Source organism: Cyprinus carpio, chromosome B5 (genome assembly GCF_018340385.1).
Source record: "Cyprinus carpio isolate SPL01 chromosome B5, ASM1834038v1, whole genome shotgun sequence".
Classification (NCBI taxonomy): domain Eukaryota; kingdom Metazoa; phylum Chordata; class Actinopteri; order Cypriniformes; family Cyprinidae; genus Cyprinus; species Cyprinus carpio.
The window spans coordinates 7,943,380-7,961,120 of NC_056601.1; the positions used below are offsets into that span (position 1 = coordinate 7,943,380).

General features: G+C 37.6%; 1 protein-coding gene across 1 annotated transcript; it reads right to left on the reverse strand.

Annotated features, from left to right (window-relative positions):
• Nucleotides 1-211: 211 nt before the first annotated feature.
• Nucleotides 212-14,975, reverse strand: cfap77 (cilia and flagella associated protein 77). The gene is made up of 7 exons (XM_019063602.2): nucleotides 14,740-14,975; nucleotides 14,478-14,558; nucleotides 7,628-7,727; nucleotides 6,172-6,400; nucleotides 3,018-3,123; nucleotides 2,822-2,923; nucleotides 212-422 (listed from the first exon to the last, which is right to left on the reverse strand). The coding sequence occupies exons 2-7, from the start codon at nucleotides 14,538-14,540 to the stop codon at nucleotides 300-302; spliced, it is 723 nt and encodes a 240-aa protein (XP_018919147.1). The 5' UTR covers nucleotides 14,541-14,558; nucleotides 14,740-14,975; the 3' UTR covers nucleotides 212-299.
• Nucleotides 14,976-17,741: the final 2,766 nt, after the last annotated feature.

Consider the following 17,741-nt stretch of genomic DNA (forward strand, 5'->3'; position numbering starts at 1 on the left):
AAACCAACATCTAAACCAGGGTTTTTAAACTTGCAAAGACCAGACCAAATACACCCACTCGAACTCTCAGGTATCTCGGCGACCAATATAAAATGATAGATTTTTCTATTGACAACACTAACATTTTTATTTAATTTAAATTCAAATTTTCAGAAATGTAATATATATATTTATATAGTTGTGTAGACAAAATAATAAAAAACAGAAGAACAAATTACATCACATTTTTTTATTAAGATTAATACTTGAAGAAGAAGCCTAATTCACAGAGGCGCTGAGATGTAATAATTTTAGCTCTGTTAATCCACCTTGTAAGTGCCTTGACCCAGAATCCCTCTCCTGCTTGCAGACTCTGAGTGGTGGGCGCTCATGGCTTTCTTCCGGGCTTCAGGATCTCGAAAGGTGTCCAGAGCTGGTCCCACCTACAGAACACAAAACAGAGTATCCCATAAATCTTACACTGACTTTCAGCAGACTGGGATACTGTCTGGGTAGGAAGAGATATAAGTGTTCGTTTGGTTATTATATAAGAAATAAAATATAAAATGTAGGAAAAAAGAGCGTGTAATCTCTTCGGATCTGATAAATCAGAAACAGATTTAGGCTTATTGCAGTTCAACACCAAAAAAAAAAAAAAAAAAAGATTTGAATGACAGAGGAAAGTAACATGGATGGCACTGTTGGAACATGGAAGACTTTCTGTTTTGATACACAAAAGTGCAGTCAGAATAGTCGAACATTAAAAAACATATCCCTGTAAAAGGCAGCAGAGACTCTTTGCCCATGTTTTACTTCTGTAGCATCTAAGCTGGTGCGTAAAAATGTATACTGACAGCTATTAAATAACAGAACTTGTTGGCACAGCACATTTATAATTTGAACAATGACTCTAAACAGGCAGACGTGTAAGAAAATTATATGTATGCATGAAAATTTCTATTCTATTTGTTTACCATGTTTATGGCATGTTTCTGAACAGCAAAAACATCCTGAAACTTTACTGGTGTGTCACATCATGTTTTAAATATATATATTTATTTGTTTATCTTTTTTCCTTTTGCTATTCTAAAAAATCTGTTGCCTCCCACAAACACTTTTGACACCTCCAAACATTTTTGAATTAATAGGAGGAACACACATCTCAAGAAAGGTGGAATGAAAGAGATGTAAAGGAAGGTGACAATACAAACAAACAACAGGAATGAAGAAAATGAGTGTAGAATGAAGAAGAGAGTCAAGGATGCAAATGTCGAACCTGGTGCTATCGGGACAGCTACTTGACAAGCTGTAATGAGAAGAGGTAAATCTTTTATAAGGTTAACGCTCCTCTCTCTCTCCATCAGCTGTCATACAAGAGAGAATTTAGTGCAGGCGTGCAACCAAAATAACACTCTCCCTCCCTCATTAGAGCCGACTGAGGGTGGACGACAGGACAGGCAGCCACGGGGTGTGTGTGTGTGTGTGTGTGGTTGGGGAGGGGGTTGTAATTTGCAGAGGAAATTCAGACAGAGAGGAAAAATAGGATGGTGGAGGAGTGCATGGAAAGAGTTAAAAGGAAAAAAATAGCAGTATGGGATATCATTGTGTGTGAGAGATAGCTTATATAAACCGTACAACAATAATATTAATGCTTAACCATATGCATGTGTCATGCAAATAAATATATCTCCATGTTGTTGTGTTTTAATATGATGGATTAAATGCAATATACATTTGTTCCAATTTGATGTTTTACAACAAATATCATTCTCAATAACCAATAATAGAACAACATTTAGAACAACATTCATTTGGCCCCAACAAAACTGTTATGAATATATATTTCTATTTCAACACACTGTCAAATTAATGTCAGTAAAAAGTGTCACAAACCTAAAGTTCATTTCCTCCGTTTCATTTCAAATCTGACCCAAGTTCAAGTCTGTAGCCATTTCTAGAATCTTTTTGTCCGATTCATTAAAAAGAAGTTATTTTTCATATATCAGATATAAAGGATTGCGGTGTCACGCTGTGTTTGTCGTTGTGTGCAAGAAACAGCGTCTCACACTAGAACAAGATGATATCACAAATGGACAAAACTTCCTCAACTGGGTTTTATTAATTCATATTTTTGTTGCATTTGCGACAATTTTTACTCACAGTCCGGAGCCCTGTGTAAATAAATACTGTGGCTAGTGCATATGTATTGTGGTGTTCCATCAGTGCTCGTAAAGGTGTGTTTGGATGTGTGTAAGGGCCATCATTAGCTCAGCAGGAGTCTGATTCCTTCATAATTGGAAGCATTGGGGATTGTCAATAGAGAATTTTCATGCACCGCTGACAGGTAGAGCTGTCAGGCTGGTAGTGTGCTTGTCAACGCAAAAGACCAATAAAAACAAAGCACTTTTGATTTACTTGGTGCTTTTGCATTAAGCCTAGCAGAGGGACCAAAACTGAAGGGGTTAGTGTACATGTGAACAATCGTAAGGGCTTGAGGCAGATATTGTTACTTTCAGCGTAGATTTTTCAGCAAGGCATCCTCATACTTCACGCTGTCACAACACACATGCACACTCTCGCTCTCTCTCTCTCTCTCTCTCATGCATGTACACACACACACACACACACACACACACACAGTACACTGATCCTGTCTATCCTTCCAGTGGGAGTCAACTAGACCACTGAATGAAAAAAATTATATAACATAAAATGCATATAGTTGCCACAAATATAATTATGTATTATTTAAAAAACAAGTAGACTAATTAGGTGTGAAAGAAAAATTAGCTTGGAGACTACAGAGTGAAAATGAAATAGTAGGCACTATGAGAATTTTCACCTGCTGGAATCGAGGCATTTTCCACATGGATGGGGGCTCAGGCAAGGGGCGACTCTTGCGGAGCATGGTTGTTCGTGTATCCTGTATACGTCCAAGCTGAGCCTGTCAAGGATTCAATAGACACTTACAAATTCATCACTCTTCTCATAGAAGCGGAGGTTAATATTAAAGTCATTCTGTGATATCTTCAACAGACCTTCTTATGCCGATGGGCCTGCAGGATTTTGTCCTTGGCATGCTGCTCTTCCAGCCATTTTTGAGCATACTTATACTCCATGAGCTCTGAGATTGGGGTGGATGCTCTAAAATGGAACAAAACAGTTTTCTTAGGTTGTCCAGATCTGACTATTAAGAATTTTGTGATTTACATTTGTTTTGGTAGATAAAAGCATAATCAAATTAGACAATAAATGGATTGATCACAAAAGGAAAATTCTGTCATCATTTGACGTTATTTCTTCTTTGGAACATAAAATATGATACTTTGATACACACACAAACACACACACACACACACACACACACACACACACACACACATATATATATATATATAATGTGACACACACACACAGTGTGTGTGTGTGTGTGTGTGTGTTTGTGTGTGTATCAAAGTATATATATATATAAATATATATATATATATTTTTTTTTTTTGTTTTTATATATAGGCCTAATGGGAGTCAGTGGTAAACAAAGCTATGTATCAAAGATGGCGGTGTTCATAACACTGGTATCGTAGTAGCTGACTTGAAGCGAGTAGCCATACTATCGAGGCCGAGTTCATCTGTCAAATCTTAATTATCCAAGTCGCGTACAGACCACAAAACTGACAAGATTAGCGAGGATGAAAGACGGTGACTGAATCTAAAACCTTAAGGTGGCACACATCACCGTCTAAGTTCGCGAAAACAAACACGAAAACACAACACACCATACTGTTTCATTCACACAGATGGTGTTTGAGGAAAATGATTTGTGAATCCAGAAAATATATGAACGTGCAAAAAGTTTTTCTACTGCAAAAAGTAATATTACTGTAACTAGTTACTGCCCAACACTGGGACTGATAAACATATTCTGCTGCTGTTTATATGATAACGTTCAGGCCAGTCATAATCACCAGTATATATGCCCTATGCCGTTATGCATATTCTATCTGGGCGTTGTGATCAATGGCTCAACATCCTAATGAGTTTAAATAAACAGCTAAGGGAGCCTCCCAATCCAATCATCCTAACACTGGATGAGGTTCTGCAATGGAATGCCGAGCACTTCCCTGTTTTGACATTTGATCTTGGACTGCCAGGTATAAAGTTGTGAAAACAAACATTCTTATATCTCAAATAGATATCTCTTGTGTGCACATGTGTGCTATATTTATTGTGTGTGTATGGGGATGGTGACATTTTGTGCAAGGATCCTAGCACACCCTCATTAGGGCTGACCGTGGCATTGGCAAACATCATTTGATGGATGGAGTGCAGGGCCAAACAAGTCCCTGTGGAGCCCTGATCTTACCTCTCATTGCTTCAGACCTCCTTCCTCCTGACTGGCACTTGAAACACACTCTCACCTAGCACTTCTCACACTGGATGTATCAACGTCAAGTGTGTGTGCGTGTGTGTGTGTGTGTGTGTGTGTGTGTGTGTGTGTGTGTGTGTGTGTGTGTGTGTGTGTGTGTGTGTGTGTGTGTGTGTGTGAAAGAGTGAAAGTCTGGACACAAAGCTGTGTTTTCAGTTAAATAATTCAGCTCCATTTCAACAGTATCAAGGCCCAAGAGGATGAGAACAAAAAAGAAAGCAGGCGGAAAGCAGAAGCAAGGAGTGAAGGGAGCTTGTGGCGCTGCGGACCGCTGTAATAATCTTACCTGTGCTCTCAGCAGAGTGCTCGTGTCATATCTCAGTGGGCACAGAGCTCAAAGATAAGTGCTCTCTCCCTTCCTTCTCCCTCTTTCTCTCTGTTTCTTATAGATATACAATTCTGTACCTCTATCAGTTTCCTGCTCTTGCCTTTTGCCTCATCCAGAAAAACAAATCACCTAAATCACTTTCTAAGTTGATCAACACCAACCTAACTCTGATTCCCACATAAGAATGGTTTTCATAGACCCATTTACAGATCTGCTCCCTCAATATATCCAGGTGAGTAAAAGCAACTAGATATTTTCCAGTTTACGGATTCAATTATACTGGGTTTGTGAGTTCCCAGCATGTATTACAGCATTAATTAATTATGTTGTTATTGTTGTAGGATTATTGTTTTGCTGTTTTTTGTTGTCTTTTTACATCTTTGTGTGTGTGTGTGTGTGTCAAATTTTGAAGTCTGAGTACAGCATTTTTGCTTTGTAAAGAATGTGACTACAGAATTCTAGATCAATAAGTTATTGTATCTCTAAATGAACATTTGCTGAACAAGAAATCTGTGGTTGGCTCAATTAATTAATTGGCTGAATGACACATTTTGCGTTTAGTAAATTAACAAATGCGAAATGACAAAAAGTAGTCTGACTTGAGACAATAGTAAAGAGAACCAAAAAAAAAAAACTGTATGCATCAATTTGCATAACAATTCCTTTTTTTTTACAGTACAGAACTGATAACTGGCTCATGAATATTAATTACAGAAATCCTATTCACCCAGAAGTCCTAAATGATTTGCTGAAAGGCTGGTAAGTAGTGCTGGCCATATTAGGATTCATTCAATCTATTACCAATACAACCAGTTGACAGATGCTTCTTCAGATGATTATTTACATGGCTGGCTAGTGGCTATAATTTGCAGCCAAGCAAAACAAAATTCTTAAAATATAATGATTATTTTCAAAATAATTCCCCCCAAATTATTATTATTAATTTAAAAATGTTATTGTTAAATATCTCAAATGTAATAGTGTATAATGCTACTGAATATGTTTATGAAAACTTTAATTGACATTTTCTTAAAGACAAAGCTTTGTGGCAGACTATAAAATTCTTCCTGTGCGGTGCCAAGTGTTTTGAATGTTTTGATTCACTGCCTATATCTGATGTGAGGGTGTGTATATGTGGGTGGGAGATGTAAACAAACAGTGGGAAAGAGACAAAGCCTAGAGCGGGGTATCATTAAAATGCATATCAGTATGTAGAGATTTTCAAACGGCCTCTTTCTCTTTCTAAAAATGCATTAGTGAATTTTTAAACAATGTAGTAACTTCCTTATTAATAGAAATATTAGTATTCTATTTTTCTTTGAAAATGTAAATTATTGTTTTCACTAAAAATAATGATTTGCTTCCTTCTGATTCCCCTCAGCACAGCTTTGATTGAAAATAGACTGAGACTAAATGGTGAACACACCTACACACTCACCTGTTAGTAATTCCAAACGAAGCATCTGGTGGTATGCGAGCTGGGGCAGACCTGCGAAACCCCTCTCTGGTCAACGGCTGGCGCCGAATGTCGTGGGTGGCTCGGTACTGGTGCAGCTCCTTAGCAGTAACCAAGCCTGACTTGACCCCTTCTCGGTTAAGGGCGATAAAATCCCTCTCAGCCTCCCTGTTTCTGGTAGACATAGTGTGAGAGTGCCAGCTGGAGATAGCTACAAAATGAAAGAGAGAGAGAAATCACAGCAGAAATATACTATGAAATCAAAGAAGACTTAATTCAGCACATAAAATTCCTTTGATGAGAAGGATTACAGGGCACTACAAGTTTTTCTAATCAGTATTTTCGTCTTGTTTTTCCTTAAAAATATCAAAAGAAGATCAGTTTACTTGAAAAGCAAAACTGCAGAAGATACAAAGACTTGCTTTCAGATGATATATCTGAAACTGAATGCAATTAAATGTATGCGTAAAACAAGGAAAACAATAATTCAGGAAATATTCTATGAAATCATACATAATTTTGCTTTTAAAGTACATTTATCTTGTTAAAATATTATTATTTTTCTTGCAATGTGGCAGCTTTGGACTCTGAGGATGCAATACACATTTATTTTATAGGTCTAAATAAGTTATTATTTGTTGTACCAAAAGACTTCTGGAGACTTCTTAGACAAATAACACTCTATAGACAAACAGCACTACATAATAATAATGTTACATTTTAAAAAATTGAGTTTTTTTCAAATAAATGACATATACTTCTACCTTGTTCTGAATGCTTAACTTAGAAATATTAGCAGTATTCAAACTATTAGATATAGCCATAGACAGATCAGCAGTTTGATGCAGAGAAAACGCAAAACTGTTCAATGGCTTTGGTGACTGGCAGCTTTCCATTATGACACCAGGTAAATAAAAGCAGACATGGGCATGGGCTCCAGCAAGGCTCTGGCTGACACATCCAGAACCAAGTAGAGATCAGTTTTGGGTGTTTTCTGCAATAATAGTTACATAAGGATTTGTGATGAGTAAGCTTAGATAAGCATGACAGGGTTAAGCTCAGCCTAGAACTGCATCATAGGTTATGGGACTGTATAAGGGCTTGACACTTACAGTCACTGCCTGTCGTCCGTTGGAAGTGCATAATTAAAGTGTGAGACGGGGAGCCAGTGCAGAAGCCAGGCACAGTTTAGTATGCTAACAAAAGCGCACTGACAGCACAGACTAAGTGCCTGAGGGGACACTTACTCAAGAAAACGCACTGTGACATCATCCTGTGACAGGAGTTGGGGGGAAACGGGAGTGGTGTCTCATAAACAAAAGGCTTTGAGTTAGTGTAGATGGAGCCTTATAATGACTGAATCATAATGATGAGGTTTCAAATGTTAGGCCAACAGTGGTACAGTTTTAAAGGCAAATAAAATTGTTTTGCCAGTTACCCTCTGGCACGCCTCCATCCTGAACTGTGGTCGCTGTCCCAAAAACAAAGTCAGGTCCCGGATAGGACAAACCTCTCGACTTGGTCTTTCCAAGAGCTGGCTATAGAGAAAACACAACAATGAGATTAAAAAACATAAATATATGAAATATTTGTATTTATTACATTTTTTAAATAAATTTAAATAAGAAAAATCTTCCCCCAGGCTTTACCTCATGAACAGTAAAAATATGTTCAAGTTTTCCCCACTTATGCAATATGAAAAAAAATCTCTCTCTATCTATCTATCTATCTATCTATCTATCTATCTATCTATCTATCTATCTATCTATCATGCAGATGTAGACAGATTAAATTCTAAATATGAATGAAATTTTCTTTTTTTTTATTTTAAGTACATTTTAATAAATATTTGCTACAAATATGTATATATTTATAAATAATTATTTTTTAAGTAATTATTTTTAACTAAATATTTATCAAATTTTTTCTCCAAAGGCCATTTTATGTCAATTTTCTGACAGAACAATAGCTCTTGTTTTTCAAAAACTTTTTTTTCTGAACCTGTAAACTGTCAATCAAACTGTCAATCGTCCTCAATTACATCACCACAATAAAGGCGCTGTTAAACTGAAGCATTTAACGGCGCAAGACAATGCATGCATCACAATGTCAAAGTTTTACGGACCTCTAGAGTGGCGGCTGATTTCTTGATTGACAGGTAGTTTTCCAACCTACACCTTCAAACCCTGGCACACAAAAGCATCTGATTGTGTCTATTAATAAAATCATAATTATGCACAAACTTATTACCATAAAAAAATGCCGCAAAAGAAGCCCAGATGACTGTGGTGTCTGGCAGCACAGTAAAACGAATTCCCATTGAACGTTGATGTGAGTGATCTTGATGGCTGATTTCTTCAGTCAGGACTCAGTCTGAATCACTAGCACAATGTAGTCCAGTCAGTTCATGTAGAGTATGATTTATATCTCAAGAGTCATAACTGTAAGATGATTGACAGCTAAAGAGTTGAAAAAGGAAACACTTATCCTACCATGTGTGTGTAGGGGGGTTGTTTTGGAGGGGGTATTTACCCCCTATCATCATCTACTCAAAGAGAAGCTCTCATGGGGCAAAAGAAAAGCCCAGTATTTTTCTCTGAGCTCTGTTAAACAGCTCAAAGCCTTGTTTTAAGAGCAGCTTAGCTGCAAAAAGGTGGAAAATTGAGAATCAAACTACGGCAAAGGTGACAACTGGATGTATCAAAAGTGATATGTGGAATATGGTGCCTGAGCACTCCAGAAGCACGAATCTTTGATCTTTGATGGAACATGAGGGAGGTGTGCTCATGTGTCAGTCACAGAGTTACATTCATGTCGGCGGTTCTCCTCATGCTGCCGTATGTGATTTTTGGAGGGAGAAAAGAATCAACGCAGTAAGCCCGTCGTCATCTCTGGAGATCTCTGTGTGTTTGCTGAGCTCTAAAGACTTAATTCTTGGTTAAAAACCCTCAATCCTTCGTTATTCTGTGCTTCGAATAGCCTACATTGAAAAATGGATTTGAAAGATTTTTGTCACTGGACCCCCACCAATCATGCTGGGCAAGTAAAGCCCTCCAAAAACCAAACTCGACTGCCAAACTTGGCTCTTTTTTATGATGAATTCCTAAGCAAGGCCAAATTGAGATAACCTAAATCTTTCTTGGCCTTTTTAACTCACAGACACCCAACCTCTAGTTAACATGTCTGCTGAAACGTATCAAACGCTTCTTAAAAGTGCCAATCTTTTGAGCAAGTGCCACCAGGCTTCTCAGCCAGCCCTTTAATCCCCTTCGCAATTTTAATCTGCAGATTGTTTTGAGGAGATCACTTAGAGATGCCTGACAGAACGTGTTGACCGCTGGCGTAAAACGGCTAATCAGACCCCTCAAAACATTATTGGGCCTTTCATTCGCAATAAAAGGGCTGAAAGAGAAGAGGACAACAGAAAAGGCAAGCCGGGCGAAGGATTATGTTAAGCAAAAGCTCCTTTTATATTGTCATTTACTGGTGATCTGTCTCTGTATTGTGTTTTCATTAACCAGGCATGGACCTGCTGAATGAGCCAGAGGCCGGCATGAGAATAGGGCTGCTTCAGGAGAGGCTACACAAGGGTCAGCGGGAGCAGATTATTCGCACAGGCTAAAAGAGACAGAGAACTGGGACATAATCATCTCTTACTAAGGAGACCCCTTCAGTCTATTCAGGTCCCCGTGCTTTAATTTCACCATCCTTTTGTGTTCTCTTGCTCATGTGTGCTTTTAGGATTTTGCTTGAGCTGCTGAGATTAGCTCAGCGCTGACCCTGTGAGTCCATCACTGCACTTTTCAGTCCCATTGCCAGTCCTGTTTGAACACTTGCACAAGTTTTTTTTTCTCTGATGTTGCGAATACCATGTGGTATTTGTCTTTTTTTCCTTGATCTCACCCAGACATCGTTCCCGACAGCCTTGCTACTAGATTTACACACATTTCGGAGAGGAAGCTTCTGGATAAAACTGGTCTGCTCCTCCTTTCCAAGACCTAGTAGGTTTATTCGTTCCCTGTGGAACCGGTTTAATCTTATCAGGCAGCGGCATGGAGAACTGTGAGCCAGGCCTGATCATCTCATCTCATCAGCGCTGACAGACAGCTTCGCTGTGAGTTTCTCCATCAGACTTACAAATAAAAGTGCCCATGATGATGATTAGAGGATAATGGCAGTAATGCTCACCAAACTGTCTCCACTAATTATTATCCTGCTCTTCCAACTCAGTTCAGCGCCATCTGGTGTCTGATTACAGGACAGCAGGCACATTGGTTTAAAATTAATCTCTTCATCTCAACTAAACTAAATAGAGGGAATGAATAGCAGAGAGAAAGTGGAAGTGGGGAAGCACAAAAAAGAATCTGTATCTTTGTCACAGTGTGTTCTGATACAATTCATGGAGAGAGGATTCAAATATATTCACTGTTATAAAGAAGCAGAAAGGAAAACATCCTCTATACTCATCATTTCGACCACACTGCTGTATGCACTAGAAGGCAATCCAGAAAATGCCAACATGTTTAAGTCAGCTAAAAAAATACATTTATTAATAAGGATTAGGTCAAAAATGCTGAGAGTAGAGAAAGTGGAATCATAACCCTAACTTTCTCATCAGATCACAGCTTTTCTCTTCTCTAGCTAAATCCATCAACTCTAAATTAATATCAGCCCATTTCTATAAAATCCCCAGAATTTCAATGCGCGCATATGTGCAATGCAAACATACACGCACATTCATCTCATCGCCTCTATAGTCTGGCTGGTTATTAAGGTGCTAACTCTCTTTATGTGTGGCAAATCCTGAAGCTTTGGGTATAATTGATGAGGCATTTCCATAAAGAGGGTCAGCTAATTGGGAGCATGTGTCTGGGCAAGCTTGTGCTACCCTTCGTCAATGTAGATGAGTGTTATCCTACTGCTTTAGATGTATGTATGCTTGAGTATTTATGTGTGGGTGTGTTTAATAAAAACGGTCCACAATATGGATCACAAACTGTGTTTAAACCATGTTAATAAATGGTAAAGAAAGTAGACATGTTCAAGGGTTCAAGCTGTTTTTAACCTGAACTGAATTTGTACAATAACATTATTAATTTGGGACAACAACATTACCTTTTTCTGTATCTATTAATTAATTAAAACACATGAAAAATGCACCATAGTTAAAAAGTAAGCCATCAGTAAGATGTTTTTTTTTGTGTGTGTGTGTGAAATGAATACGTTTATTCAGCATGGATGCATTAAATTAATTGAAAAGACATTAATAATGTTAAAAAAGATTTCTATTTCAAACAAATGCTGTTCTTTTCAAATTCATTAAAGAATCTTGTAGAAAAATGTTTCCACAAAAAAATTTAAGCAGCTGTTCGCAACGTTTTTTGAGCACCAAATCTGCCTACTGTAAATTCACCATGACAGAAATAAAATACTATTATAATTTTTATTTTAAATTGCAATAATATTTCACAGCTGATAATGGCTCCTCAGACTACAGCAATAGTTAGCACTGCAACTGAACACGGCCAAGAATGATATATGTGTTTCTATTCTCTTAATCCATTAATGAACGCATACGGCCCTTGTTATGACAGACTACATGCCAAAGGTCTCATTTACATTTATCTATTATGCAAGCAGTTTACAGTTATGTATTGGATTCATGCTTATGTATCTGTCTCTCTGTGCTTGTCTACAGCAGTCCCAGCTGGATCCTATTAATAATAAGGCCCTGTGTTGCTACAGAGACCATGTGGAAGCTAAAGCACCTTGCAGAAGTGGTAGCGAGGCACTGTATGCATGGGCCTAACTGTAGATGCCTGTGTAAAACTGAGGTGGGTGAAGGTCAGGGTCCGGTCCAGTTCTTTTGCAATTCAAATAAATTCCAGAGGCCAATTAAAGTCACCAGGAAACTATATGAAATTTTAGCTTCATTTGCCAAGTCTTAAACTCTGATTTTGTTTTTTAAAGCACCCACAGCCTTCAAAAGGTATATATTTTTTATTTTCACGTACTTAAGTTGAATTCAGGCAAAAACAGCTTTAGGCCAGACCATATATACATAATAAATTTGCGCTGCAGGCAAGTATCGGCTACAGTAGAGATTTGCTTAAGAATGAATCGCAGATTGCCGTGTGTCTAACATTAGCTACACAGGCGAATGGTAATGAGTGAGAAGAGGGGCCTGTGAATGGGGCCCAACCAGCCTGCTGCACAGCAGGGCTCTCTCAGACACCAGAGAACAACAAAAGGCCCAAATCTGCTCCCCTGATCTCTAATTTACTGGTCATCAGGGAATACAGGCATGAAAACAGGATTTATTGGCCATGCCTCATCAAAAAGGAATTAACAAGAGGAGAGCAAAGGAGAGGAGAGGCCTTTTTGTACTTTTCGTACTATCAACTTTTTGGTCAGAAACAGAGAAAACCACACGTTGGGTGCTCGCTTCAAGATGCAGACTAATTCATCTCTTCACTTTGAGGCCCATTAGTGCATTACTAAGATATATGTCCCTTTTCCCCATGGGACAGCCATACATCAGCCCTACATAAGGAGAGAAAACTTCAGCAATGATGAACTGCTACGCAGGCCGACAAGAGACATACTCAGCACAAGGGACTTACTGCAGTTGGCCTATTTCTTAACGAATATGAGCCTTTTATGGGTCTCCCTTTACATTGCAAGCAAGCAAAGACAGACCACGCTGACTGATGAAGGTTGAACATTCGAACCTACAGCTCTCCAAACTAGACGCGCGATAGGGAAGAAATAGAGCAACATCAGGCAACGCCACAAGAACAAAAGCTAAATCCTCACAGATGACTCTGTCATTGTTCCAGCGCATTGCCAAAACCTGTAGCTATGACTGCTCACAATGAAAAAGAATGAGAAATCCTTGATCTCGTGGGACTATGGGAACATGCACGCAGTTCATTATCATAGTCATTTAAATACAGTAATCCTATTTTCTGCATCAGTCAAAAGGGGCATATCAAATAACCCTAGAGAACATTAGAAAGAAAGGAGGGGCGAGAGCAAGCAAAGGTCTAACGGAGGCATCTTATCCCACCAGGGATGGACAGGATGATTGGATGAGTGTGAAAAGAGAGAAAGGCCATGGGAGCGAAGGAAATCGAGAAACATTGAGGATTGTGCAGGTTCATTTCATTCTTCCTTCTGCTCCAGTGGAAGACTTGATGAAGTTGAGATGAAGCAGAATTAGATGAAAGATATGCCGGAAGTACTTAGTTAGAGATTCAAGACTTGCGCTGGGTTTCACAAAGAGGGTTAACTAGAGGAGTAGGCAGAGAAAAAAATGTGATCGGCACCAAACACGTTCCTCAAATCTCAGTACCGCACTCTCTTAAAAATAAAAGTTCTTTGTTGCAATCTGCGGTTCTAAGAAGAACCCTTAACATCTACACTACACTAAAAGATCTGTGTAGTAGAAGAACGAAGAAAAAAATATGCACCGAAAGTTCTCCTATGGCATTATTATGAAAACACCCTTTTGGAACCGTTACAGTTTGATGCTATTAATGAGCACAATTCCTTTATTCAAACATTCAGAAGAAATAACAGTTTGTTGGTTACAAAAACATATTAATTGGAACACTGAATCCCATGGAGAACGTATAATCTTTTTCACAGTTGTTATTGTTTTTTTAATGAATTAATGGAAAAAAAACAATCAAGTATAATATTCAATACACATATTTAACAAAAAGGCGAGAATTCACAGACCACGAACAGTCTTCTGAGCATAACTTAATGTATTTACAAGAAAGTATGAACTTTTAAAAATAAACAGACTAAACCAGGGTGGGTTGCAAATTCTGGGTGTGTATCTTAAAAAAAACTCTTGACTTAGCCTATGCTTTAGCTTATTAATTTTAGTGTTACGTGACTTGAAGGATGTGTGTGAGATAAAGCAGACATGTGAAATGTGTCGTCCTGCTGTGGTATTGCAGGAGCAGTGCTGAGAAACGCTGGACTAGATCTCACAAGCATCAGAGTCATGATGGTCAGATTTATTCAGAGACTAACTCTGCCATCTTGTGCTCATTTTAGTTATGACGTTGTTATTTTGTTGTGCTATTCCAAACAAAAAGGTTACATTTTCACCATTTGTTTGTGTTTAACACAACAGGAATTTATACATTAAGACTAATTATTTGTTTGTTTATTATATATGCGAGAATAAAGCATTCATACATGGTGCTATGCAGATAGATACGTTTACACAGTTAACTTTCCTAGTCAAAGCCATCATTAATATCAGTCCCGACCTTAATTAATAGAGGACGATGCAGCATGGACTCTCTCACCACACCAACACGAGGACTTTCCATTTCTGACACTTTGAATCCCTAGTGTAAAATAAAAGCATTATAGATGATTATACGATATGATGATTTGAAAAAGTCAAAAAAACAATTACTTCATGTCGATTATACACTGTCGAAAACAAAATCGTGGAAGAATTAGCTACCAACTATAATATTTTTTTTGGCATATTTTAGAGTTATTTTTTGAAAGATGATTTCCAACCTGTAGGGCGAGATGACAGCTTGAAAAACACGGTTCCCGGGAGCTTTTTGTGGATAAACGAATCGTGGTGAATCTTGATGTGGTAACTGCAGTTCAAAAGCACTAAATACAACAATATGCTTCAGTGATTCCACAGGCCGTCCCAAACCTTTCTGGTTGTCTTGGGTTGTCATGGAGATGGGACGCTTCCGTAAGCACGAGGATCGCTAAGTTACTATCGAAACTTATGATTCTTTTGAAATTTATTCATTTAATACTTAAAGTTATAGTGAGATATACTGTATTTAAAAAAAATCAACTGTACAACATTTCAAAATCACCTATTGATAGTTTTCACATGACGTCACACCGTTATAGGAACGCCCACCTGAAGGGCAAAACGAAGCTTTGCTTTACTGACCGCCAGTTATTTTTACACAGTTTGCATTAAGTAGTAATATAGTAAAACGCAGATATTAAAATGCGAAATTCAGTAAACATATATAAAATAAAATAAAAAAGTGCCATATAACATAATATAACAAAAGTTTTTATTTTTATTTATTAACAAATTTTATTGTTTTTATAAGCTTAAGCTGGCGATGAGACAGCAGCAACTGTCGGAGCTTCCGGGACACCTGATAAACCAAGAGAGAATTTTGTGCTCTAGAAAGGGTTTCAAAATATATTTTAAGATCATTGTTACAAAAGGCAATATATGATGGCTTCTTTTGGATTATTTTTTTATTTTTGAATATAAAACTTTGCCTAATAACATTAATAATGTAAATCTGTTCATCTGAAAAATATGGGTTTTGAAAACAAAGTAAAATATCATGAGGTTTGGTTTATTATTGTTCTGTTTTAAAATAAGCCAAATAGTTACTGTAGGCCAATATAGGCTTATGTATAGGCTTATGAATGTGGGCTGTGGCCGTTTTAATTTAAATATAGGCTTACTTATTTATTTACTTAAATATATTTACTTAAATATACTTAAATAATCACTCTGAATAACGAAGGCACATTATTTCACCCATATTTTGACATGCTATTTTTCACAAAAGTTATATAATGAATATAAAAATCACTTTTGGAAATTTCCAAGGTTATTTATGGGTATTGGGTTATTGACTTAATAAGTTAATTGCACACATTAGCCATTTGGAATTAGATCAAAGAATATCTAAACCTAAGCTTTTTTCTTTCTTTCTTTTTTCTCTAATTGGTATAGTTTACTTATAACCTGCATTGTGAATCCAAACTCAAGTTAGTGTTTTGTATTTACAAGGTAGTTTTCCAACCACATTACTGGAGGCGCCCAACACTGCATGTTTTCCATGTCTCCATAATCAAACACATCTGATTCAGATCATCAGCTCATTAGTCGAGACTCCAAAACCTGAAATGGTTGTGCCAGACAAAGGACAGATGCAAAATGTGCAGTGTTGGGGGGTGGGCTCCTGGAATATGTTTGTGAACCACACAGGCTACTCCTAGATTTAAAGGGAACTCAGAACGAACTCCTCCTTGACTATGAGAAGTTGACTATTTTTGAAGAAACAAACAATGGAAAATTTGAGGCAGCGAAGACACTTAAACCTAAACTTCGTTCAGCTCTATTGCATGTAAAAAGTATAACTGTACCTCTAATTTCTAGTGTAAAGCGACCTCTGCTGGTGAAAGAAATCTTAACACTGACAAGCGTGATTTCTAAAATCTGACGCGTCATCATTTGCGCGATCTAAGGCTGCCTAAATGACCACAGATGACCAAATATAGGCTAGCCCATCTAGTCCTATGGGGTCTTTTAGAAGTTAGGCCTACCACATGCTTAATAATGTCTAAAATCGATTTACATTTATAGCAACAAGCTCAGTCAGTCCGTATAGGCAATGTAAAGGGTGCCCACTTATTTTAATAAAAGGGAAAATATATAACAAGACATTCAAGGTTAGTCAGAGACAGGGTTGTCGCTGTGAGGAGAGTTGTGACATTCGTGCGTGCAGGACCCGGCGGCTGCAGTCTATGCTCGAGCTGCGGCTTCCTGCAGCATCAGCATCTCCATCGAATCGCATCTTTTGTGGAACTAGAGTACCGTGACGTGCGAATATACCGGCTTGAAGGTAACACAAACATTGTCCTTTAGCCATATCGCTGTCTGTATTTGCATGTGTTTTCAGAGGCCAAAGCGTTTGTTTCAGTAAGAGAAATATGTACATTCATTGAACAGAAATGGGATGGGTCGGTCTGCGGTATGCGGTAATTTAGTGCCCGGCGGAATTTGCTAGGCTACTTGTATACAACCCTGTTTTGAATAGAGCTAGTCTGTTTGAAATGTGTGTGAGTGAGATGTCTGATACTGAGGTTTATACCTAATGGTGGGCCACATAATGACCTTCCCAGATTCTATATTTAACGTCTCGGTGCTCATGCGTGTTTTTGTGTAGGCCTGGGTCCAACATGTTTAAAATTTTTCTCTACAGCTGTTTAAAGAAGGAAATTTGGACCCTATACAAGAGGAGGCAATGAAGTCTTATCCCTCACTAGCAGCTTGTTTTTTATTATGTGAGTAACATGTTCTTTAACATTTTAATTGTAAAGAGAAAATTAAGTAATGAATGCAATAAATGCAGGTGAAAGGACAATTCTTCTTCCTAAGACTACTTAAAAAAAACATTAATGCAGAAAGATCCCTGTTTAATTATATGTTGTGAGATGGTTTGAGGGCTACTCTGTTATTTGGTAACTGAAATGTTAAACACTGGCCAACATATGCTTCATAAAACAGTCCTTTAGTTATTATGAGCTCATTTATTTCTAATTTCTCATTTAAAGTCAGCATGGAGTGAAAATTTACCCTATTTTCTAAATGCATGTTATCGAACTTATTTTTTATACTTCATTATTTTAATTTACAATAGCATAACTAAATTTTTATATGGTACTAAATAATGTTAATTAATGGAATAGTAATGTTCCAGTTATTACCTGTTATCCACTTTTGAGAATAGAACTTCTGT